General features: G+C 40.8%; 1 protein-coding gene across 2 annotated transcripts in view; it reads left to right on the top strand.

Moving 5' to 3' along the window:
* The window catches only part of sos2 (son of sevenless homolog 2 (Drosophila)), a 47914-nt gene that overhangs the window by 15625 nt on the left and 6269 nt on the right, over positions 1-26020 (top strand). For both annotated transcript variants that reach the window (XM_028565286.1, XM_028565287.1), the window contains exons 2-18: positions 6653-6778; positions 6952-7083; positions 7456-7620; positions 7762-7968; positions 12292-12435; positions 13838-13948; positions 19291-19389; positions 19725-19852; positions 20137-20792; positions 20924-21005; positions 21163-21285; positions 22733-22845; positions 23478-23700; positions 23870-23989; positions 24104-24266; positions 25506-25623; positions 25783-25955. In XM_028565286.1, the coding sequence (XP_028421087.1) occupies positions 6653-6778; positions 6952-7083; positions 7456-7620; positions 7762-7968; positions 12292-12435; positions 13838-13948; positions 19291-19389; positions 19725-19852; positions 20137-20792; positions 20924-21005; positions 21163-21285; positions 22733-22845; positions 23478-23700; positions 23870-23989; positions 24104-24266; positions 25506-25623; positions 25783-25955 (2883 nt within the window). The remainder of the gene's footprint in view (positions 1-6652; positions 6779-6951; positions 7084-7455; positions 7621-7761; positions 7969-12291; positions 12436-13837; positions 13949-19290; positions 19390-19724; positions 19853-20136; positions 20793-20923; positions 21006-21162; positions 21286-22732; positions 22846-23477; positions 23701-23869; positions 23990-24103; positions 24267-25505; positions 25624-25782; positions 25956-26020) is intronic.

Below are 26020 nucleotides of genomic sequence, written 5' to 3' on the forward strand. Positions count from 1 at the left end.
CTTGTGAGTGTGCATCAAAACAGAAATGACGTACAGAAATGTAAACGAGGCCAGAGCTGGGGCTTCAGATTTTCCTCTTCTTTTTTTCCCTTTTTTTCCATCTGAATGTAATTATTGAATCAGAATTTGAATCCAACCAGATCTAGGAGAGCAGGGGGTCTTTTATATAATCTCCTAAGTGAGAATTTCACCTTCAAACTCAACAAATGAAGTTAAACTTGAGACAGAGGGGACATCCTGCCTGTCGCTGCATCTCTGTTAAGTCAGAGCACAAGAATGCATGAAGCTTGATCTGTGTTGACCTTTTAACTCTCTTCTCACATTCCTTAATCCGGGGACAATGTTTTGTCATCATAATGCCCCACTTTACTATATGCCAGGGTAATTCCATCACTAGCATGTGAACAGGCATTGCTTTTGTGAGGCGAGAGTAAATGTTGGGCTGTCTTTCTATCCACCTCTCTTTTTTTTTTTTTTTTTTTTTCTCTCCCCCTCTAAGTCTGCTTTGGGTGCTATAATAGTATCTCAACTGACAGCATTCCTGCAAGAGGGCACGGCCCAAATGACGACAACTTTTGGGAGGTTGGTGGGTGGGTGGGGGGTGTTCTTCTCCTTCCACTTGTAGACCTGATGAAGCCACACCTTCTGGCCTTTCTGCACCTAAAACTACACCTTCTGTCTGGCTGGTTCCACCCTCAGGACTCCCACTCCTGAGAAAGCCTGGATGACTTTTTCCTTTTTTATAGAGATTATATTTGTTTTAGATTTATTATTTAGCAGCAATTTGAGGCTGAATAATTGTCTTGATGGGGAGTGGGTTTATCTGTTTTTTTGCTGCTAGATCTTACACAAAGATGCTGATGGATTGGTGTGCTTTGGCCCAAAGTGACACATGTTATATGCTTCATGTTACTGCAGAACAAGCATTTCATATGTTTCATATGTTTTCGATTGGTTTCCTACATTCCAGACAGCCATTTTTACTCATTCTTTTCAGTGCAGTAAAAATAATTAACATCCATTCCTGGTATTTACTTGAGAGACGTAATTCTTCATTTAGTTGGCTTGAAATTATTTGTTTTATTTTATGTTACTAGGGAACGTTTTGAAAAATCTGCCTTGGTGGTGCATTCAAGGACACACTAATATCCAAATTAGTGAATTTTGGTTGTTTTCTGTCTTTTAAAGTCACAGTGAAACACAGTTAAAGCGTGTTCCGTGATCTGATGTATTTCCCTGTGAAAGGTGATTATGTGGGTGGAGTATAGTTACAAGAGGGATCCCGATTCGATGAGATTGCTCAAAAGCGTGTAGAATTTATTAAATACAGTGCAATAAGGCACTGTAGAGGCCCCCATCACACTTTCGTTACCCGTGATGTTTGATCAGGAGTTGCAGGAAGGGCAAGAAATCAATCAAATCAATTTAAACCACATTCAGTTTTTTGCCAGCTGACATCAAACACACTGCTCCTACTATATCTCTCTGCTACCTACAGCAACCTACGAGCTAATGGTGAAGAGCAGTTTTATATGATTAAAGGGGTTAACTAAGTTAGTAAGCTAAATCGTGATTTGATTAATATATGTATATCCCCCGAGTTTTAAGTTTTAACATTTTAAAGTAAAGAGGGGCATTTTGATAAATAAAAAACACAGTAAAATGTATATAACCAGAGATCAATTAACACAGACACACAGAATTAGATGTCTGAGCTTTCTTGAAAGCAACAACAAGGATGTGTTTTAAATGCCCCCTGCTACAGTAAGTGTATTGCCAAGTAACAATAAAGTAAATTTGGTGGCCGGGTTGGCTCAGTGGGTAGAGCAGGCGCACATATACTGAGAGGCTTATGCCTCGACGCAGAGGTCGAGGGTTCGAATCCGACCTGTGACAATTTCCTGCATGTCTCCCCCCTCTCTCTCTCACCTAGCTATCAATTAAAAAAAAAAAAAAGTCAGAAAAGCCCAAAAAATAATGTAAATTTGACACACAAGTGACCAAATGTTCACTGTGATGAATTGCTTAAATCAAGCAAGTTTTATGCCTCTGCAAATTGAATTGAAAAGAGTGCTTTGATTGCTGAAGGAATTGACTACTGGACAGCTAGCTATTAAGTTAAGTACTTACTTTATTTGGGTTTTTGCTACTTCTTCTTCTGTTCTACTTTCTATTGCTGCTGCTGTATTTCTTGCTGTAATTGGTTTTGTTGTTGAGCAAAGTTAGTGGTTTTTGTTAAACTAGAACTTGTGAAACTAGTTAGTGTGAAGTGTGACTTTGGGAGTGGGGCCTAACGACTCCCAGGTGCTTTGACTGATTAGCGAGGGTGTGGCCTCCCACCGGTAGCCAACACAGTCCCCTCTTCCCCGCTTCGGCGGCAGCTTGTATCGGACGAAGACTCGGAGGACAAAGACAAAGGAGTCTACACAGGAGTCTTCGCGGGAGGCTAAGTGGGAAGTTAAGTAGGCTGATATCTCACATCCCACATACATTGCTTGGAGTCGTTATCCGGAAATGTGTTGCTTCTCCATTCCTGTCCGCGTGGCCTCTCGGAGATACTACAAACCACGCATTAGCTCGCAAGACTTCCGCAACCCGACCACTCTTATCTATCCCACCCGTTCCACACACACACACAACACCTTGTTGCAGGTGGAACTGCCAGTCTGCCACTCACAAGACTGAGTTCAGCTCTTCATTCTCCACCACACGTTCTGAAATCACCTTACCATCCATCACATCTAGTACTCTTTCCTCTTTCACCCCTCTATCTCCAAATCAAATTCTTACTTTGATTACCTCTGCCCGCCCAACCACCTGCCCCCTGGATCCAATCCCTTCTCACCTTCTCCAGTCCATTGCCCCTGACCTTCTTCATTTCCTCACCCATCTCATTAACATCTCCTTGTCAACTGGCTGTTTCCCCACTGCCCTCAAAGAGGCAAGAGTGACCCCACTACTCAAAAAACACTTGACTCGTCTGATGTAAATAACTATAGAACCGTCTCCCTTCTTCCCTTTCTATCTAAAACTCTTGAGCGTGCCATTTATAATCAACTCTCTACCTATCTCCACCACAACAACCTTCTCGATCCCCACCAGTCTGGCTTCAAGGCTGGTCACTCAACAGAAACCGCCCTCCTTGCTATCACTGAGCAGCTTCACATCGCTAAAACAACCTCTCTCTCTTCCATCCTCATCCTTCTGGACCTTTCTGCTGCCTTTGACACAGTGAACCACCAGATCCTCATTTCGACACTCCAGAATCTGGGTGTATCAGGCTCTGCGCTCTCATTGCTCACATCTTACCGGTCAGACCGAACCTACCGGGTAACTTGGAGAGGATCTAGCTCAGAGCCTTGCCCAGTCAAGGTTCCTCAGGGATCAGTTCTGGGTCCCCTCCTCTTCTCTCTGTTTACCAACTCCCTCGGGTCTGTCATTCAGTCGCACGGCTTTTGTTATCACAGCTACGCAGATGACACCCAACTAATTCTTTCCTTTCCTGAGTCTGACACTCAAGTAGCAGCACGTATCTCGGCCTGTCTGACTGACATCTCTTCTTGGATGTCCATTAACCATCTGAAACTCAACCTCGACGAGACTGAGCTCCTTTTCCTTCCAGGGAAGGGCTCTCCTACCCAGGACCTGACTATAACAATCGACAACTCTATGGTAGTCCCCACCCAGACTGCTAGAAACCTGGGTGTGACACTTGACGACCAACTCTCCTTCACTGCTAACATTGCAGCAACCACCCGATCGTGCAGATACATTCTGCATAACATCAGAAGGATACGTCCCCTTCTAACGCAGAAGGCGGCTCAGGTTCTGGTTCAGGCTCTAGTCATCTCACGTCTAGACTACTGCAACTCCCTCCTGATTGGCCTGCCTGCATGTGCCATCCGACCCCTGCAGCTCATTCAGAATGCAGCAGCTCGACTTGTCTTCAACCTCCCAAAGTTCTCTCACACTACACCGCTCCTCCGCTCTCTTCACTGGTTACCAGTGGCTGCCCGCATCCGCTTCAAGACACTAGTACTTACATACAGGGCCATGAACGGATCAGCCCCAGCTTACATCCAGGACATGGTCCAACCATATACCCCAACCCGCTCCCTTCGCTCTGCATCAGCCAAACTGCTTGCTGCCCCCTCACAGCGAGGGAGAACTAATCACTCAACCAGATCCAGACTGTTCACTGTCCTGGCTCCTAAATGGTGGAACGAGCTCCCCATCGACATCAGGATGGCTGAAAGCCTACCCATCTTCCGCCGAAGGCTAAAAACACATCTCTTCCGTCTACACCTCGGATAAAATATAAAAAAAAAACAGAAAAAAAAAAAAACTCTTGAACCTGCACTTTTATACGTTTCTTTGTAGCTTTGCTTTTTTAAAGCTAATGTACTTGCACGTACTACTTGTTGTCTAGAGTTTGGACCTTCTCAGTTGAATGCACTTAATTGTAAGTCGCTTTGGATAAAAGCGTCAGCTAAATGACGTGTAATGTAATGTAATTTCACACTGTTAAATAAATGGAAACTAACTTATTGATGGTATACTTTGGAAATTTACCATGAAAGTTACATGTAATTTGTATTTAATGGGCTGAAGCATGCAGGAACCACCAATATGACCCTTTTTAAAACGAAGAGAAGGTGTTTGTCTTCAATCAGTCATTGTCTGTACTTGCTGTCTTGACGTCATAAAATGTGACCTGAGCCTCAATGAGGTGCGTCATACCAGGTGTTACACAGTAAGTTTCACATATTACAGTTTCAGTTAACATCATGTGGACCGCGCAGAAGAAAGTGTTTGTCCTTCTTAGGGATGTAACGTTATGAAAATTTAAACTCACGGTTATAGTGACCAAAATGATCACAGTTTTCGGTATTATCCACATCATAGCAGAACACTTATTGAAATATGAATAAACGTAGCTTTAACGTTTACACAGATAACGAGGCAGTAAAACTATAGACAGTATATAATGGACCAATAGACCCCATTGCTCTGGACGGAGACCAGTGAAGGCTATTGGAAGCACTTTTCCGGTGATGGCCAACTTTACTGCGCAGCCTCCAACTGAGAGAGACAATGTAAATGTGACGTGAGCAACGTGTCTGAAAGTTGTAAGTCTTCTGGTAGCTGTGCCAAGAAAAATCTCAATCATTCCCAATCTTGCAGAGACGGAGAGCGTAGGTATATGTAAGGAGATAACATGGGCACAGGCTAATTATTGCTAACTAAAATGCTAGTTAACATTAGTAATTAAACCTAAACTGCTCATGTAAGTCAAAACTGCCTGCAAGCTTATCCTGTACTAATTCCTCTACTATGTGACACAATCGTTAGCCTATTTTTACAAAAACGTCTGCTACAGAGCCATAACGTGAGATGCAAGGTAATGGAGCCTTTTATACATTGTTGTGTTTCTTTAAAAATAAACAACGGACAAATAGTCTTTAAATGCTTCAGATGTAAAGTTATTCACTGTCAAGTGACGTCTAAATGAATGCTAGTCAGTGGAATGCTAACGGGAGGTGATCTCTTTCTAGCATCAAAATGGCACCGTAGGAGGTTTGAGCTCTGAAGCGAAGCTTACCCCCTTGAGTAAAGCCCATGACAGTTTAGCAAGCTACAGAATAGTTTTAATTTACGTTAAGAAAAAAGTGTTTTACAGCTGCTGTTCTGTCCCCTTCTGCTGTCTGAGCGCGAGTGATTGGCAGGAGATCAAAGCAATGACTCTCGTCACTGATTGGTCATCATCTCAGGAGAGAGAGCAAGTGTTATGCTGTGTTCCAGGCAACCCGTAACCCGTGTTTCCACAACCTTCTACCGGTGAAAGTGCCCTGGAACGGCAGTCAAACCCGTAACTTATTACCCATGAACTGGTACCAGATGGTTGTACTCCCAGTTACAGTTTTTGACGTCACATACACATAAACAACAATGGTGACCCCTGTTGATGCTGTACAGACGCCGGTGATTAACGGTGACAAACAGAAATAAATAGACATAAATAGGCAACGTAAAGTAATTCCGCACATTGTAATCAAAACAATACCCATACAATTGTGTACTGCTACAGGTTATGTTTATTAAATGAAGCCCAAAATATGTTGCAGACTAGAAATTGTTAGTATCAGCTACCTAGAAGGGTTTGTCGTGACTTTGCTTGGAACGCTACCAAGTCGTGAGTCGTGACTTGAAGTCATAACTTACGGCCTTAAAATTGTGTCTGGAACGCAGCATTACTATGGCCTTTTTTACAAGGCTGATAAATGTCCTGAACGCTGTCATCTCCTCCTTTGGCCATGATTCCAACTTTAAGAAACGCATGTTGTAGGCTACGCAGTGCACCTGCGCGGCAACTTCAGGAGACTCGGATGAAGATGGGAAGGATTAAACACAGGGTTTCCACACCGTGTTAATAATGAGGTTTTAAATGAAAACGGTAATTATCGTCAACATTTTTACCGTGGTTTACCGTTACACCAGTAATCGTTACATCCCTAGTCCTTCTCTTAGAGTACCAATTAAAAATTAAACCCCCGCAAACCTTAACCGGTTTTTAAGTTACAGGATGCTCTTTCAACCATCTTACTGTAACGGTCACTCATGTCTCTTTGTATACGTTGTCTCTAACATTCAGGTACAGAAGCAGGTCCACCCAAACCTCTTGGCGAAGGAGGATGCCCTGCAGCACATCGAGGAGCTGATCTTACAGCTGCTCAACATGCTGTGTGTGGCCCAACCTCGCTCGGTGCAGGATGTGGAGGTAGGTAGTCTAAATATGAATTCACAATACGTTTTAAATTGACAAAATGCCGTTAGTAAACACGTGATACCACAGCAGCATTCCACATAACAAACTGAATACTTGCAGCTTTCAATCATCTTAATGCTTCCAAATTAATCAAGTGTTAAATGAGTAATTTCCCCGTATTCCAGGAACGCGTCCAGAAAACCTTTCCCCACCCGATAGATAAGTGGGCCATTGCCGACGCCCAGTCAGCTATTGAGAAACGCAAGAGGAGAAACCCCTTACTTCTCCCCGTGGACAAGATCCACCCACTGCTTAAGGTAAAGACTCCTGAAGACCCCAAAATGATGTTTTTTTAAAAAACAATTTTGGGAAAATAAAGTATGAAAGTATTTAGATTGAAAGGCATGCTTCAATTTACATATTCTGGATTGTAGCAGTGTTCCTATAAGACGTAGTCAACTCTGACGCAAGTGCCAAAAAGTTACGGCAGTTGTTGGGAAATATTTGTAATTCAATTTAGCTTACTGTTTTGACAGCTTGGTTCAGACTAATTGAGTTGCCCTGAACTGATCTGGTCCTTCAAGCAGGCTCAGACAAACATTAAGAATCATGTTTGAACTGCTGTTTAACCCATGCATAATACTAAACATGTTTTTGTTCTGCTTCTTTATTTAATTTCTTTTCAACAGGAGGTTTTGGGCTATAAAGTGGACTACCATGTTTCCCTGTACATTGTGGCTGTGCTTGAATACATATCAGCAGACATACTGAAACTGGCGGGCAACTATGTCGGCAACATTCGGCACTATGAAATCAGCCAGCAGGACATAAAGGTGTCTATGTGTGCAGACAAGGTGAGAATTTGAGAAAAGGAAAAAAAGCTGACACCTGTGTACAGCACCCAGTTTGATGGATGCAGGTTCTGGGCATTTGTAAATCATCATAGAAGACTATTGCGTTGACTCTGATTGGTTGATGGTTTCTGCTGTTTCCAGGTGTTGATGGACATGTTTGACCAGGAAGAGGACATCGGCTTGATGTCTCAGTGCACAGAGGAGCCGTCGTCGTCTGGGGAGCTCACGTACGACGACCTGGTGAGGCTTGAAATCGCAGAGGAGCGGCAGTACCTGCGAGAGCTCGACCTCATCATTAAAGTGTTCCGCCAGCACTTCCTGTCCAACCCCAAAATCTTCACGCCTCAGGTGAGGAAGATTTGCACAGTTAATTAAAAGTCAAAATTGCAATGTTGTTTATTTCTCGATTTGGAGTTTGATCAAAGTAGGAATTGTTTCACGTCTGTCACTCATGTAGACATGCTGGTGTGCACAATCACTGATCAAAATACTTGGAATAGAGTAACCTCTAAGCATTATCATCTTATTTTCACATTTGTTTTCCTTGTGCTGAAAAGGGTTTAAATCAACTACTAAAATCTCTTGTTGGCACAGAAGTTATTTTGTAAAACACAAATGCTGGAGTATATTTACATGGGTTCTTTCTTTATCATTTTGCCTTATTTTTTACCCCAAGTAGCTCCCCGGATATTGTATGTATAGCTGTCCACTGTTCCTTATACTCAGGATTGGTTAATATAATTAATAATAATTAAGCATAATTAAATTTGTGTGTATGTGACGAATTAAGAATAATAATAATTTTCATTTGAAAATATATATATATATATATATATATATATATATATATATATATATATAGCAACGTTAGCTAACAAAAGCTTGACTTGTCACTCCAAAAAAATAAACTTTTTGGAAACATTTTATCACAGATTATCACCTCTGATAAAGCTTAGCAACAATGAACTTTTTACAGCTGCTCATCGCTGTGTATAAGATAAGTGTATCACAAGACTGGTAATAAACTACATTAGAAACTCTGGATGTTGCATATTAATGGAGTGTAACATAATGGCGGCTCCACAATGATAGTATTGGATTAAAAATGGATAAAAACAAAAATCAATAACCCCTTGTAAGACGACCAACCATCATTCCCTAATGGATTTATTTACTTAAAGGTTTGGATACTAATAAAAGGTAAAAAGGCATACTCAAACTCATACTGCCAGCTCACTCAAAAGCCATTTTATAAACAACAAGTCAAGTTTCCAGCTAACTGTTAACCTAATTACAAAGCAATTGCAGCCAAATCCAGCGTAAGAACATTTACAGATTTCAGCTGAAACTCTGTAATCGGCTAAATGGTAATCGGTATCAGGAAGCACTTTGAAATACCCAAACAATGTTTTAGTGTTTGTTGATTCATGTCATTAAACCTGAAGTAGAGACAGCCTGACAGTTTTATTTTTCCTCTTCCCCTTCAAGTCTGAATATTGCTTGGGCAGGACTGAAACTTCTCAGTCGTGGGCTCTTCCAACCTGCAGACAGAACAAATGCCAAATTATTCTCATGTTATCTGAAATTAAAGACCTTTGTTTTTTCTGATGGATGACGAGACAGTCTGAGCAATTATCCTGTATGCAGAAGGTCGCATGCTCAGGACTGTAAACAGTAAATATGCCCATGCCTGATTAAAAAGGCTCCCAACTATTTTGTACCATCTCCTGTGGCGCCACCCATGCTCTCTGAACCATCCAGTAAATAGACATTCATGTCTGTCTCAGAGGGATAACCAAAGAAACAAATTGCTAATTACATTGTGTCTAATATGGCAATTAAGTGCTCTGAATTTCCTGAAAAATAGAGAAAAAAATTATGGGTAAGGAGTTGAACAGTGGGCTTATGGGTTGAAAAAGAAGTGAATGGAAAGTTGAGTTTAATGGGTCGCTGTGGCTTTGTATATTTTGGGTTGGGTAATTTGTGGTATCATTTGGGTGAGGAGGATAAACCTTTTGCGAGGCCCAGTGGAATGCAGAACATGTAATTATGTTGAGACAGGAACAACATCTGCAACCCTCGCCAAAATAACCTCAATTATGTCTGTTGAAACGCAGCATAATCTGAAATTACTTGGGAGATGTCAGGAAAGTGTTACGGTCAAATAATGACAGGACTGAACTTCTATTCAGACTTTAGCAGCCAATAATCACTCTGGGCTATTTTAGTGATCTCGTCTGCTTGAATAATGATTTCCTCAGCCAAATTGAGCCTGTTGTTGTTGTTTAGAGCTCATTCTCATTTTTTTAGTGTATGTTTATCTAAGGGAGAGAGGCCAAGGATGGGAGCTCTTTCAGTAACACCCTGCTGCACACTCCTATGGTTAAACTCTGTTAGTGTGTTTACATGCACTTAAGTAACCAGGTTATTGTTGGTTTTCCGTGGTAAGATGATTGCTTTAACCTCAGTTTGACAGTGCAGATGTAGAAACAGCAGCATTTATATTTACTTTGCTTACATTTGTGCAAATTGGTACCATTAAAAGTATGCCAACTTTTCTATTAGCAGCTCCCGCTTGCAGTGTACCCATGGACTTACAGAGAGCTATCGCTAGATTACCTTGATACAAAAGAAAACTTAAAGGTGCCCTGCCACACGCATTTCCTTACTTTGTGGTAATGTCTGAAGTTCTACCATGGACTCTGTAACATATTTTTTGTGGAAAAAATGCCTTGGTTACCTTTAGGGTTGGGTACCGAAACTCGGTGCCAATAGGGAACCGGTGGCGACGTAAACGGTAGTTACGAGACCGAATAAGAACGAAAGTTTCGGTGCCTCATTTCGGTGCTCAACTTTACACTACACCTGACAGCATGTAACGTTAGCCTACCTTTAGCTAGCTGCTGGATTAATCACGGTTAAAATGCTGACAGCTAACGTTAAACAGTGTAAAGTGTGACTGTATTTCACTGTGGAGGACTTCTACAGCGGGATGTAACCGTCTGCTCTGCAGCGCAGCAGCTGCCGTTGTCGCAATTCATAGATATACAGTGTGTTTATATGGTCGGAATTAAACAACACAGACGGTGCGTTCACTCGCAGCTGCCGTTGTCGGAATTAAACAACACAGATTCACTTAAAACAGGTAGCCTCGTGGTGCATTCACAGTAATTGTAAAATACCCTTTTCCCATCTGGGGTTCAACAGCAATTTACTGGTGAAATAAGTTATTGTTATAGTTATTACATTATTATTAAATCTTTAATTTTGACCATGGCCTTAGCAATAAACAAGTCACTGACTGCTGTTTACTACCCTTATTTTTTTTCTTCTTCTTTTTTTTTTAACTTTATTGAAAAGTACCGGTTTAGGCACCGGCACCGTTTTAAAAGTATCGATTTAGCACCGGAATCGAAAAAAAACCAAACGATACCCAACCCTAGTTACCTTGTTTCAAGCCATTCTAGCGTGGTATAGAAAGCCTACAGGAAGACTCAGCTCGATTTGTGTCAGTTCTCATTAATATTCAACGAGCTAAGCTGCTTGACTGAGGATGCTGATAGCCAGGCTCTCATTGGCTAGCTGTTAGCCAATGAAAGCCTGGCTATCAGCATTCTAAACCCAGCGCAACTAGGCGAGCTCATGAATAGTAATGAGCTCAGGCAACACCACGTCAGACTGACCAGCTTTTGTAATTGGCCACATTTCTCCGCTTATTTCTTTTCAGTGGCTAGAGCTGACAGAGGAGCTAACAGTTGATTTTCACATTCACGACATAACGCAAACACATATGGACCTAACATACAAATACAAGTAAAAACGGTTTTGTGTGGCAGGACACCTTTTAAAAATGTTATCATTCTCAGATGTTGAAGTTTCGGAAATGGTCTTTTTTTTCCCTATGATTTCTTAGCGGATTTATGGACTCCTGATATCCCCAGGAAGTGAATGTCACACTGAATCTAAAAATATGTGTATTGTATTTGTGTTTTCAGATCTGACTGAGTTATGACTCTAAGAAGTACGAATTCTGACACAAATTGTTGAAATAGGGCACTTAAGGTTTTAAAGTACCTTAACTGCCTCCATGAGCTGTGTCACTGCTGCAGCTCTAGCTGCAGGCCATGAATAAGACAGAAAAATATTTCTGTGCCTACAATGTGGTGGGATGAAAGTAGCATCCCTGCATACAAAATAATTGTTTCCTAAGTTTGACTGACACAAAAATAATAAAAGTGTAAATAAGTCAGTTTTCACAATACGGTCTGTCTAAATGCTCCAATCAAGAGAGAAAAAAACTCTAACCACTGACCAGCTGCATGTAGACATGTTTTAATGTTAATGCTATCTCCCATTTTGTGTCATACCCAGTTTCTTGTGTGCATGTGAACGTAGTTTTTACATTGATGATACAAAATTAATGCAGCAGAACCGGTTTTATTCCATGCATTACTCTTCCTTGTCAAAACTTGGCACCTACATTACCCACAATGCAACTCAAATCAAGGCCTGTAAATAGACTTTGATGTCTGGAGTTCCCCTTGTAAAACTAGGAGGTAAGTAGGGTAATTGGCCCCTCTCTCTATGGCAGACTTTACTAGCTGGTTTAAGGATTCGGTCCTAATGCGGTAACCTTTTAGTCAACACGCCTCTTGTTATCTTGTTGTGCAGGATGTTGAGGTGATCTTCAGTAACATCCTAGACATCCACGAACTGACGGTGAAGCTGCTCGGACTGATCGAGGATGCCGTGGAGATGACAGCGGATGGCAGCCCTCATCCGCTGGTGGGCAGCTGCTTTGAAGATCTAGCAGAGGTATGAAGCTTTTCTGACCCGAAAAACCTAACACAATAGTTGAAGATGTGTGTCGTTAAAGTGATGGTTCGGAGTAATTTCACCCTAGAGTCCTTTGCACCATGACCTCGAACCAAGTTTGGTATAATTTCGGGCATTATTAGTGGGGTCATTTACCAGATACAAATGTGGGTCCATTAGCCCCTGCGCTAAGCTATTTAGCTGATAACGCTGCTACGCTAACTCTCCCAATGCTAGACCCAACTGAAAAAAGCTTCTGGGGGGGTGTTTGGCTCGAGGTCATGGTGCAAAGGACCCTAGGGTGAAATTACTCCGAACCATCACTTTAAATAGTTTAATCCCAATATGAATTGCCAAGTGTATAAAATGCACGGAAATTTGTTCTAGTAGTAATAGGGCCAAGAAATGTTGACATGAATGTAAACAATTACACAGGCGCTTGGTTTCTACGGGTTGAGATTTTATTTGTGATGGCTTGGAAAGTTAACATTTCCCATCTGCATGATTGCATTTGATTGCATCATTCCAGCAGACTTTTCAATGGCATTTGCCAGCACAGTTTTTTTTTCCCTACATCTAACATCTATTTGGATAGACCGTTCTTTCTATGAGAAACACTAAAAAGAAACCCTAAAAAATGTAGAATGGTGCAGATAGCTAATAGCAAATTGTGAATCAAACAGGTGATGTTGCACCTCTTAAATGCACAATCCTAGTTTTTCTACTAACCCCACAATAAACCTATTCTGGCTCCGGCTTCCTACGTACTTCCGCTCAATTTTCATTTCGCTTCGGTACACCGTCTGGGTTTGTGGTATAGTCTTGGGGTTTTCTTGACCAAAGTTTTGGTGGTCCAATCAGCGAACAGAGGGAGTGGCTGAGAAAACGATGACGTTGAGGACGTACGCTAGAAAGATGCGAGCGAAGCCATTCGGTCCGTTGTGGCAACGCCGCCGAATATCCAGAAGTTAAATCCCGAGCAAGAACAATCTTTGCTGAGTTGTGTTGGTGGCCATGATGTTGTGGCCCTCCTCCCCATGGCGTTCGGGAAAAGTAAACCCCCATACATAGGGAAATACTGTACTCTGTTAATATTTTGTTCTTATTGACATCACCTGCAGGACCTTTCACAAAGGTTACACAGTAAACACTTTTACTATGTTTGTATCATTTACTGTCTGTAAACTTGTTAATAAAACTAGGCAGTTTGTAAGTGTTACGTTCCATTAAGCAACATGTTAAATACTGTAAATAAGGAGCTCAGTAACTAATCCTTCTTGAAAGACAAGCAGCTAATGTTTAGCATGGATATTGGCTTGTATCTGTCATACTGCTTGCATCTCAGCATCCTTATCATCGTGTAAGAATATTAAGTGTTGAGTTATTCTCTCCACGTCTACAGGAGCAGGCGTTTGACCCCTACGAGACCTTGTCTCAGGATATCCTCAGTAGGGATTTCCACGAGCACTTCAACAACCTGATGGCACGGTCCACCGCCGGCCTCTACTTTCAGGTAAGATGTTTAAATCAACCACATACACATTTGACATGTTAGCTCCTGAGGGGAGCACAGATAATGGGATAATTACTAATAATAATGTTTAGGTCTGGGCTCGTTTGGGATATACTATAAAGAAAAGTAATTTAAAAAAATTGTGATTTTTCCGAATTTTGGGACATGTCACTTGTAATCTTCAAGAATAGGGTGATAGCAGTACAGATAGCATAACACAGACATTGACATAACTTTTTTTTTTTTTTTTTTTTTTTTTTTTTTTTTTTTTTGGGGCATTTCCACCTTTTTAATGCTAGGAAAGCAATGAAAGGGCGAGAGAGAGGGGGAAGACATGCATGAAATTGCCCCAGGTCGGACTTGAACCCCGGACCTTCTGTGTCGAGGCATAAACCTCTGTATATGTGCGCCCGCTCTACCGACTGTGCTAACCTGGCCACCGAAATTGACATATTTTTAAAGAATCACAACAGCATAACATTTTCAAATAGAAAATGTCTTTAATTTAAACACTGATGTGTGATTGGAAGTAAATACCACATCTCCTGTTAAATAAATGGTTTGTATTCAATTATTAGTTACTAATTACTAATATTTTAGTATTAAAGTCTGAGTCTTGGTATCATTTTTAATTGTTATGTTAAAATATGCAACATTTTGTACGAAAATTCACCCACTCCCTTCTTTCCTGTCATTCTCAAATATATAAACTTTCTTATAAAGCAAAAATGCCATAAACCTAAAAAGAAGAAAAAGAAATATTGCTTTTAATATGAAGATAAAAGTAGGTCATTTATGTGTTTACACCAAGCAAACCGTGTTTGAATATTTGTTCCTGTTTTGCTTTTGAAGTGAACCTGGTGGAATTCCTCTAAATATCGTTTGAGGGCATGTCATGACATATTCAGCGTCCTGTGTACAGTTCATTCATTGCTGCCGCATTGTTTTATTTGGACATTCCTCACAAGAATAGCATTGAATTATGCTCGGTGGGGTGCAGTTTGGCAGCCTTTGAAGATGAAATATTTGCTGGTGTTTTCTCAGGCCAAAGAGCAGCGAGTCTGACCGTTTCACATGAAGCTGAGCTTTAATCTCACAACAGTATTTACAGTATGAGGTTGTTTTCTGCTGTTCTTCTCAAGGTTTTAATCAATCTGCTATTTTATTGAAGGGAAATTAAGATTGTATGTTAATGGACCTGCTGTACATCTTCCTGCTCTGTCAGTATTGTAGTAAATAAACTTGATAAGCTGCTGCTGACTGACCGTCCTGTAGCCCTACTGTACCTCAGGTTGCAGCCTCGCTGTGTTTACACTTAAACCACCAGTCTGACCCCAGTTAGATCAACAGCGATGACACTGTCCTCTGATTACCCACACTCTGTGTTTATTTTGATATACTCATTGTATGAGAGTGAGGGAAAGGGCATGAGTTAAAAATAAAGCTTTTATATTTGCACTGTATTGATAGCACCACGGTATTCCTCTTAAAAGTCATAGCAACCTGGAATAGACATGTTGTCTCAGCCTGGCTCAATATGCCGGCATTTGTACCAGTACTTCTTTATTTATTCTAGATAGAGCTGATAAATCGATTAGTCAATCGAGAGGAAATTATAGAAACAACAGCTTTGAAAATCGATCAGTCCTTTCGGTAATTTTTTTTAGGCAAAAATATCTATCTATTGCTTCTAGCTTCTCAAATATGCTGTTTTTTTCTCATATATGATCTATAACTTTAGGGTTTGGACGGTTGGTCAGGCAAAACAGTGACTCTGGGGAAATAATATAATAAATCTGGGAAACCATGAGAAATCAAAATGGGCATTTTCCACCAATTCTTTTTTATTATTGATTTTTTTATATTTGTTTTAGACAAAACAATTGGATGATTAGTCAAGATAATTATCTGCAGATTATTTGAGAAAATGATTGTTCGTTGCAGGCCTGATTTTAGAGCTCAAATAATACTGAGAGACGACTGAGAAAATCAAACTATTTTGATCACCTCTTGAATGTGACATTAAAGACATGCATCGTGAATCGATTAAAAATCTAAATAAAAGTTTAAAGATTTTTGCCGGTTGAGATAAAAAATGAATCAGCTTAGGGCATAATCTACTTTAGATTTCACATGTTTGACTTCAGATGTTACTACAGCTTTTTAGATAATTGATTTGAAGAGATTTTATTTCTATTTATGTAGTTATTTTGATGTGGGATTTATTTTAAAAATCTAATTACTTATTATTATTATTATTATTATTATTATTAATTATTATATTTAAGATAAAATTTCAGTTGCACTTTTGATAAGAGGACACATCTGTTGTTTTGCAGACTTTTATATAAATGAAGGCATATTTTCCAGTCATTTGTCCGCAGCTCATTCTGTAAAAAGAGTTGAGTTGAGTGTATCGTTACATCCCCAGTAGTCAATTTACTATCAAACAAAACCGAGAAAACCAGCAAATACTCACATTTGAGAAGCTGGAACCATTGATTGTTTTCCCCCTGTTACCTGAAAATTTTAATTGAAAATCCAAATAATTGCATAGTAATCTTCTGTCGATCGACTGACTAATCGATTAGTTAACTAATCAGCTTTACAATCCACAGATTCTGATTCGTCCTGGTCAAAAGGTGATATTTATTGTGGTGCTTTGCAAATCCATTTCGCTTGGCGGCTGTACCACCAGTGTGTGTTTTGTGTGTGAGTGTGTGATCGTCAGTGGCAGTCCCAGGGGCAGATGCTGTAATGGTGTCTCTCCATCAGCCGTCTCTCTAACCCCCCTTTATATCAAACTGCTCCTGCCCCCGTTTCTGCACCGTTGGCTAATCTTATTTTAGCATCTCTCACTTTGTGTTTCATCTCTGACCTGATGACTGTCTGTCTCCTCGTCTCTCCGCCTTCTTTGTACAACATGAACCATTATATGCTCACTGTCATCCACAGCACCTCTGGTATAAATGCTTACATATTACCACGTTTACTGTAATGCAGATCTAACCCCTGGCAGTATCATCATCAGTGCTTCTGCTCTACCTCTTCAGCTTTTGTCTCATTGCATGCACTTGCTCACTCCATCCTTCTCAACTTCCTCCCTCCCTCCCCGATTTCTGTCAGATAGATGTGTCTGTCGAGCACTCAGCCCCTGCACTCTGCAGCGTCTGGTATGTGGGTAAATTACATCGCCTTTTAAAAATAGAACAGGCAGCCACACTGCGGGCCATTTTTCTCCTGGGGAGGCAGAAGAGGAGGAGGAGGAGGAGGAGGAGGGGGACCAAGGCTGGTGGCCCAGGGCGCAATTCATCTTGAAAATAAGATGTGAATTAAGACTAAAAAAGACACAGAACATGGGTTCAAGCAGCCCTGTACCTCTGGGAAATGTGAACATGTTCTCATAGTCGTTTTGTACCTTATTCTTAGTGCACTCTGTGTTTATACGTAGGCTGCTTCCACACTAATGCATGCTCCTGTAGAGACTCGTTTTTACTCGTTTTATTCCATACAATATCATCTTCATTTCCAGTTTATCTGCTCAAATCAGAGTTACATTAAGCTGAGATCACTTGGAAATGTCTGCGTAGTTTGAAGTAGTGCTCAAGCGAGACTGTTATTTTCAGCTATCTCAATACGTAAGACAATGTATCATAATGTATTGTTGTACATATAACACTTTTTTTGGCAGGGATAACTTTAATTTAGCTGTTAAACGCCATTAACACAAATCTGTACTGTGGCAGGATATTTTACAGTTTACACATAAGATTGATGGCAGAACATAACGCAATGCAAACCATCTTAGATTAAACAAACCAAATGACTTGCATGTCACAACTATATTTCACTACATACATCTATCTTGAGGAGCAAGATTGGTTTATTGCCTTTGATTATTTCTAATTGACCGAAAGCAACCTTTTCTTTCACATTTTACTTCATCATACTACTAAAACTGTCATTCAATGTTCAAATCTTAAAATTACTGTTTTTAAAGGAAAGGGTGATTTGCTAATTCTCCCTCATATTTGCCATTCATATTAAGCCAGAGCTAGCAGCCGTTTAGCTTAGCATAACAACTGGAATCAAAGTTTGCCTGTATAATAAAAATTTTTCTCACCTGCAACAACCGTTTCATTTTCAGAAACACTGTCATTTTAATCATAGCCTGTTTGAAACAAACTCTCTTAATACATACTATATTTGTGTATAGGGAGCAGTTGATTTGTTGCACCAAAGCCCACACTTTAATGCAAACCACCAGTATTGCACCCAATCGAGCTAAATACATAGTGCTGATTATGATGCAGCTAGATTATGATGTGTAGCCCTAATGCACGCAGGCCATTTGTAAACCTGCAGGAAGCTGACGTATCAATAACATGATCTAAACTTAGGTCATTGTTCCCCCTGCCGTCCATCAGTGTGCGTCAGGCAGCTGATGTCTTTTCTTTTCCATGCACACAGACCCTCTTCATCTCCTCCCCTCCCCTCCCCACACAGACAGTGTGGCCGATGCTGTGGAGTCTGAGTAGTAGCATATTGATTCTGAGTCGTCAGGGGACCATCAGGGGAACGGGAGATTTAAATGGATACTATGACGGCCTCCTCTCCGGTTACCCTGAAGCCTTTACTCGGTCAACCGCCTCTCCCTCCCTCCATCCTCCGTCATTCGTCACCCTTTAGCCTCTTGGTTTCAGTTATATTCTAAAACATACACACATTTTAATTGCCCTTGTATTCACAGTCCTCTTCTTTTTATCATTTGTAGTATTTTGTTAGTATTGAATACCTCTTTTTCGGTTCTAAATGGTTATATTTTGTGGTTATTTTACAATATGTTTTGTAGTTTTTATCATTGTGCCTGACAGTTGTGATCACGTTTCATCATGGTAGTTGTGAACATATGAATAATGAAACTAGATACGTCTTTAAAATGGCTTCTACTGGGGCTCCAAAACACAAGCCTCAGACAGGTTTAAACACATCCAGTCCTCTAACTAATAATTATTTGAAAGTGAAAATAACAGTTAACGTTAAGGGTTTCATATAAATGGTATGTTTGTTTTTTTTTTTTTTTTTTTTTTGTTAAAGCAGTTTGTTTCTTGGATGAGGAAAGACATTTGTTTGAGTTTCTGGGAGAAAATCAATGATTTTTGCACGTGTTTTTCTTTTATAAATCCCCATTCTGACTTAAATTATTTTCTAAGCTTGACATTTGTCAATAGGAACATTTTCTTAATGAGTCTCTTGATCACATGCTGGTTGGTTCCAGTCGGTTAATGATGTTGTCACACTGATCCATCACTAACAGTTCTTGTGTTTTTTTGTGTCTCCAGTCAGTTGCAGAAGGCTTCAAAGAAGCAGTCCAGTATGTCCTTCCACAGCTGATGATGGTCCCAGTATACCACTGCATGCACTACTTTGAGTTGCTACAGGTATGTCCTGACACATGGCCAGGTCTAATCAAAAATATTTTTGATTAGACCTGATTGATTAGTTTTCATTCATAGTCTCAGGTTTTCTAGAGAAATTGTTAAAACTGTTTTTGGTTTCTTTTTATTTTGCTGATCACATCCCTGGCTAATGATAAACCTACTGGATTAACATTTTGTGCATCACCGTGCCAGATTCTAGGGCTGTACCCAATAGTTCGAAGCTTTAAAGCTTCATTCATCAACACAATTTCTGCTGTGAGAAACCGCTATAGACTTTCGTATGCTGGGGTATAGCAACATATCTGATGTGTGTGTGTTTTCTGCCATTTTTACAGCAACTTCAGGAGCGCAGTCAAGACCAAGATGACCGAGAATGTCTGAAACAGGCGATCACAGCGCTGCTTAACCTTCAGTGTAGCGTGGAGCGCATCTATGCCAAGCACCAGCCTCGCCGTAAACCTGGGTACTCCTCTCTACTAGTTTTTATATATAATTTATATTCATTTGGTCATTGTGTCTACTGTTATTGACCAAATGGCAGAAATTAGTTTACATTTGCTGCATTTGCTTTTTTTTTTTTTTTTTTTTTTTTTTGTATCACAAGAAAGATGCAGTTGGTGCATCGAGCAGCTGCAGGGGCCCAGACCCAGACCCACTGTTAGATGTGATATTTTAGTGGTTAAATGTTTGATTTAGTGCATTGAGTTCTTCAGTTTTCTGACTCCAAACTTCACTCCTCCCTCACAGTGAGCCCATGTACCGCCTGTACAGCAGGCAGGTCCGTAGCAAACAACTAGCCATCAAACGCATGAACGAGATTCAGAAGAGCATCGACGGCTGGGAGGGAAAAGACATCGGTCAGTGCTGCAGCGAGTTCATCCTGGAGGGTCCACTTTTACGAGCCGGCGCCAAGCACGAGAGACACAACTTCCTGTTTGACGGCCTGATGATAAGTTGCAAGGCCAATCAGAGTTCACGGCTCCCGGGTTCGGGCAGCGGGGCGGAGTACCGTCTGAAGGAGAAGTTTGTCCTGCGGAAGATCCGCATTGTGGATCGCGAGGACTCGGCAGAGCTGCGGCATGCCTTTGAACTGATAGGAAAAGATGAGAACTGTGCCGTTTTCTGTGCACGGACAGCAGAGGAGAAGGCAGCGTGGATGGCGGGGCTGGTCACTCTGCAGTACCGGTCCACTTTGGATCGCATGTTGGACACAGTTCTGCAGCACGAGGAACAGGCGCATCCTCTAAGACTGCCCTCCCCGGAGGTTTACCGCTTTGCTGTGCAGGACTCGGAGGAGAATATTGTGTTTGAGGACAAAGTGCAGAGCAAAACCGGCATCCCCATCATTAAGGCTGGTACAGTGGTCAAGCTCATAGAGAGGCTCACCTACCATATGTATGCTGGTAAGCTGCTGCAATAGATCTTCTTGTGGAGAGACATTTCAAAGTTTAATTCTCAGTTTAATTTTTTGCAAAGATACATTATGATGTTGATTGTCTGTGTTTGTTTTCTAATCCCTTTCATCTGTTTGTAGATCCTAACTTTGTGCGCACGTTTCTTACCACATACCGATCATTCTGCAAACCAAAAGAGCTTCTCGCCCTGCTGATAGGCAGGTAGGGATTAACCAGAACAGTATTTTCATTGCTGTGGTCGTTTATTGAGCCATAAGAACAATACGTCTTCACTTGGAAAATATAACTATCAGCGATGTGGTGTTGTGGGTGCTCTGACATCTTGGAATATCATATGTCTGATCATCATTTTTCTCAGGATTGAGATCCCTGAGCCAGAACCGACTGAGGAGGACCGACAGGCTCTCTGGAACGGCGACCAGCCAATGGCGGCCGAGCTCCAGAGATTCCGGAAGGAATACGTGCAGCCAGTCCAACTCAGGTACAACAGCCATCCAGTCACAGCTTAATCTGTCTCAGATTGTTTTCTGTAAGGCTCCCAAAAGACAAAGAGAAATGACTGCAAGAATAGTAAAAACTAAATGGACAAAACATCCCCCTTTCATCATACCAAGGCACAATATTGAATGTGTATACCATAAAGTATAGAAGTGGTTTTCCATGTCTTTGCAAAAGTTAATTAAGCATCACAATATTTAGAAGAAAAAAAACACCATGAGACAAAAGTAAAAATTAAGAGCATGAGATGGGCAGATCAGTATATGAAGGTTAAAATCAAACTTTTATGGGTAGAATTAGACAATTGGTTACATAATAATGTCTTTGTTGTCTTTAAACTTGTAGATGAAATGTAAAAAGTTCTGGCATCTTTGGCAGCTTTCTTTTATTTCCTGACATGGCCTTTCAAAATGCCACAATAGATTTTGTGTCTCTTTGTCTCCTGTTGTTGTTTGGCTCTTTTACACTCTCCTGTTAAGGCCTGAACATTCTCAGTGAGCCACAGAATTACTTTTGTACAAGACTTTGTATCCTTATAAGGAGTAACAGAGTCAGGCATAGTCCCGTAAGTACCATTAAAAACTGAGAGCTTCTCGGTATCGGACTGCACCGCTGCTGTAGTTAAGAGCAGCTGCAATAAAATCCTTTTAAACTTTAGTCACAGAAACAGTTAAAACACAAGTGGGCAGTTGCACATTGTGAGGTACAAGTCTTCCGGTCACACACACTAATAAAAACTGCATTAACAGTATTTTTTGACTTGGCACTAAGTCGATCTTGAGGTTTGTTAACATCTGCGTTAGGCAACATACATTATAACCCCCAATAATAAGAATCCTACGGTGTTTGAGAATAGCTTGGGACAAAAATGAAAAGAAATTGTCTTGGAGTTTGGGTGGTCTATTGTTATACACATTGCAATATGGTCCAACTTTTTTACTTTAAATCAAGTAACTCAAAGTAGGTGAAAATTCTTCCTGCTGTTTTCATTTTTAAAAACCCACTATTTCAAAAAAGTGACCTGACATGGATAAAGATTAACCACCGGCCTCCAGGCAGAAACTGTTGAATTAAGGACTTTGTTTGCTAAATGTCTCTATTTTATACCAACCTTTTTGTCAAGATTTCTTGGTTGATATGAAAGAAAATGTGGGTGGTGCAGCACCCTGGGTAGTTGAATGGTTGCAGTGCATGACACACAACTGCAACATTTACGGTTCCATTCCAGGAGGCGACCTGTGTTGCATGTCATTTTCTCTGCCCTTGTTTTCTCTGCCCTCGTCAGCCTTTTTTTTGTCAGTTGGACATGAATCGAAAAATCTTTTCGGTGTGCAGTTTTCTGAAATACTTGCAATTGAAAGTGTGTGAAATATGTGTAGAGGACAATACAAATAATTACTTAATACTGTTAACGTGTCTTTGTTTTGCAGGGTTCTCAACGTTTTCCGTCAATGGGTCGAACATCATTTCTACGACTTTGAGAACGATCCAGAGCTGAGAAGTCAATTAGAGGAGTACATCACCAGCAAAATTCAGCTGCGCGGTGAGAACTGCACACATTTTATTCCTTTGCTTCCCTAAAAATAGACAGCTTTGTAATATCCGTATCAAAGATTCACTAAAATCCTTTTCAGGCATCTCATCTCTTCATTTGCTGAAACTTTTGATCATGAGAAAGAATCAAAAGAATTCACAATAAGAGACACTGGTACAGGCCATTGACCTAGTCCTGACACATTGTCTGTCAGCACACTGCTATAGGATGGCCACATGAATGAATTAAACTGATATTTATGTTAATGATTGATCCTTAACCAGCATTGTTAAACTGGCTTTTTGTTTATCAACCCATATGCTTCACAATCAAACGAGAACAAATGCTTTATTGTTTTGGGGACATTTAGAGGCTGTTTGCCCTGAAAATTAAATGATTTATGCAGGTGAAGGTTTTATAACACTTTGTCCAATGACTTTTCTTTGCTGTCCTCCATCTTGTCTCAAAAAATGTCTCCTGAATCAGAATTAACCATCAACCAGACCATTAAATCCGGTTAGTTTTTTAGGGGATGTGTCATTTTTTAGCTTAGCAAAACCCAATGATATAAGACACTTGATTCTTTGATCACAACATATGTGTTTACACAACAAACGTTTTATACATTGTTTCCTTTTTAGGCAAGTCTATGAGAAAGTGGGTTGAGTCCATCAATAAGATCATCAAGAGGAAGATGCAGACGCAGTCCAACGGCATTAGCCACAACATCACCTTCGAGAGCCCGCCTCCTCTTATCGAGTGGCACATCTGCAGATCGGGCCAAATGGAAATGTTCGACCTCATGACCCTTCATCCTATTGAGATCGCCCGCCAGCTGACTCTGCTCGAATCAGAGCTCTACAGGTGAGTCACCGCGACAGAGCAGTGGATGAAGACTGCAGTTTGAACAAGATAATCTGCTGGAGAGGAGACATTTGTTAGAGTCAGTGTATCACCGTATTTGGGTTTGGATCAGATTGTTGTTTCACTGCAAATGTGTGTAGTATCCTCCTAAAACCCACGTCCTCCACAGAGCTGTCCGGCCGTCCGAGCTGGTCGGCAGCGTCTGGACCAAAGAGGACAAAGAGAAGAACTCCCCTAACTTGCTCCGCATGATTCGCCACACCACCAACCTCACACTGTGGTTTGAGAAGTGAGTCCAAGGATACACATATTTTGTTCACAATAAAATGCAGTATTGGTTTAAGTTGGTCTTGGGGGGGAACAAAATATCTGTTAACGGTTTGTGTGCGTTTGTCGTTCACAGGTGTATTGTAGAGACAATGAACCTGGAAGAGAGGGTGGCAGTTTTATCACGGGTCATAGAGATTCTGCAGGTTTTCCAGGAGCTCAACAACTTCAACGGTGTACTGGAGGTGGTCAGCGCCATCAACTCTGTCCCAGTGTACAGGCTCGACCACACCTTTGAGGTGAGTGAAACTATTAACTCAGTCACAAGAAAAACCAAGTTAAAAAGATTGCAACAATTGCACTATTTTTACTTTATGGCAGCCTTTAACCCTTAAAGATGAACAAGACAATTCCATCAATAAGACTAAAAGTTAATAGACACGCTTGCGTCTCATGAAGCTGCAATGATCATTACACACCAGGAAACCAAATGGAATTTAAATATCTCTGGTTCTGCTGTATTAGTTTTGTTCTTTATTTATTTTGAAGTCAGTGGCGTACTCTTTCTAACGTTAACATGCTAACAGGCTTAGAATAAGCAGGGTAACACATTGACATTTAGCGTGTTAACATACTCACAGTTCTAGAATCAGTTGTGCATTTATTTAATTTATATTTTGGACAGATGTACAATGAATTTCTTTTTATTAACTGGGCATTTTGATTAGTCTGGCTATCACCAGACCAAGCTCAATCTTTTAAGATTGAACATTAGTCTGGGGAGTCTGCTCTGTATGTTCTACTGCACAAGAGGCGGGATCAACGGGCACAGTTCAAATGACTCTGTACGCAAGTGGATAGTCCTTCAACCAATCAGATCGATGATCCGGGGGACGTAGCAGCGACGGCGGCATCAACGGGTTGCTGCGCTTCGGTGGCTGCCATGTTAAACATAAACAAAATGCTGCTTAGTCGCTTCTCTATGGTCATCGTGTTAAACCCACCAATAGAGCGCCAGGTGGATAAGCCAGTTTGTGATTGGTCCCCGCAAAATTGTGAATGGAAGCAGGATATATAGACATACAGGTTTCCAGCCTGAGCCGCAGAGCGAAATCAAATCGCCGGCATATAGAGGTGTGTATACCCAGTCTACCTTTTGATGTTTTCAGGGGATAGAGTGTCTAAGATATTCTATCTATATTTAAATGTGACAAAAACACTTGTGTTATTGTAAATCTCATAATGTTTGTGGGTAAATTTCACATACATTGTATGCTGGACTTTGTGATTGAATTTAGTTTATACATTTAATTTTTACAAAAATAATTTGTTTTTATGCAGCTGCTGAATGTCTTTATGTTTGTTACAACACTGTTAGGATGATAAATATGCTGACGTTTGGCCTTCTTCAGCCTGCCACAACAATTAGCAATTGAGAAGCATCTGATGTTTATTATTTTGACATGCATTTGAATCTAACACTGAACTGGTGGTCAGAACTTAATTAATGGGACTTTTACTCTCTCCTGCACCCACAGGCAATACCAGAGAGGAAAAAGAAAATCCTGGAAGAAGCTGTGGAGCTGAGCCAGGACCACTTTAAGAAATACTTGGCCAAACTCAAGTCAATAAACCCACCCTGTGTGCCTTTCTTTGGTAAGTGAAGTATGAAATGACCTGAGACAAAATAATATCTATATATCATTTTCAGTCACCATTATTTCTTATAAAACCACCAAGGTTTAAGTTTCTGTATGGCTAAATTTCAAACCGTGTTCTTCTCTTGACCACCATTGAACTCCTCTTCATCCTCAGGTATCTATTTAACCAACATCCTGAAGACAGAGGAAGGCAACCCAGACCACCTCAAACGCCACGGCAAGGAGCTGATTAACTTCAGCAAAAGGAGGAAAGTGGCTGAAATCACAGGAGAGATCCAGCAGTACCAGAACCAGCCCTACTGTCTGAAGGTGGAGCACGAAATCAGGGTGAGCGCTCAGTCTTCTAATTTTCTCTTTGGTCTTTCAACATGTTTCACAGATCCATACATCCT

Source organism: Perca flavescens, chromosome 20 (genome assembly GCF_004354835.1).
Source record: "Perca flavescens isolate YP-PL-M2 chromosome 20, PFLA_1.0, whole genome shotgun sequence".
NCBI classification, from domain to species: domain Eukaryota; kingdom Metazoa; phylum Chordata; class Actinopteri; order Perciformes; family Percidae; genus Perca; species Perca flavescens.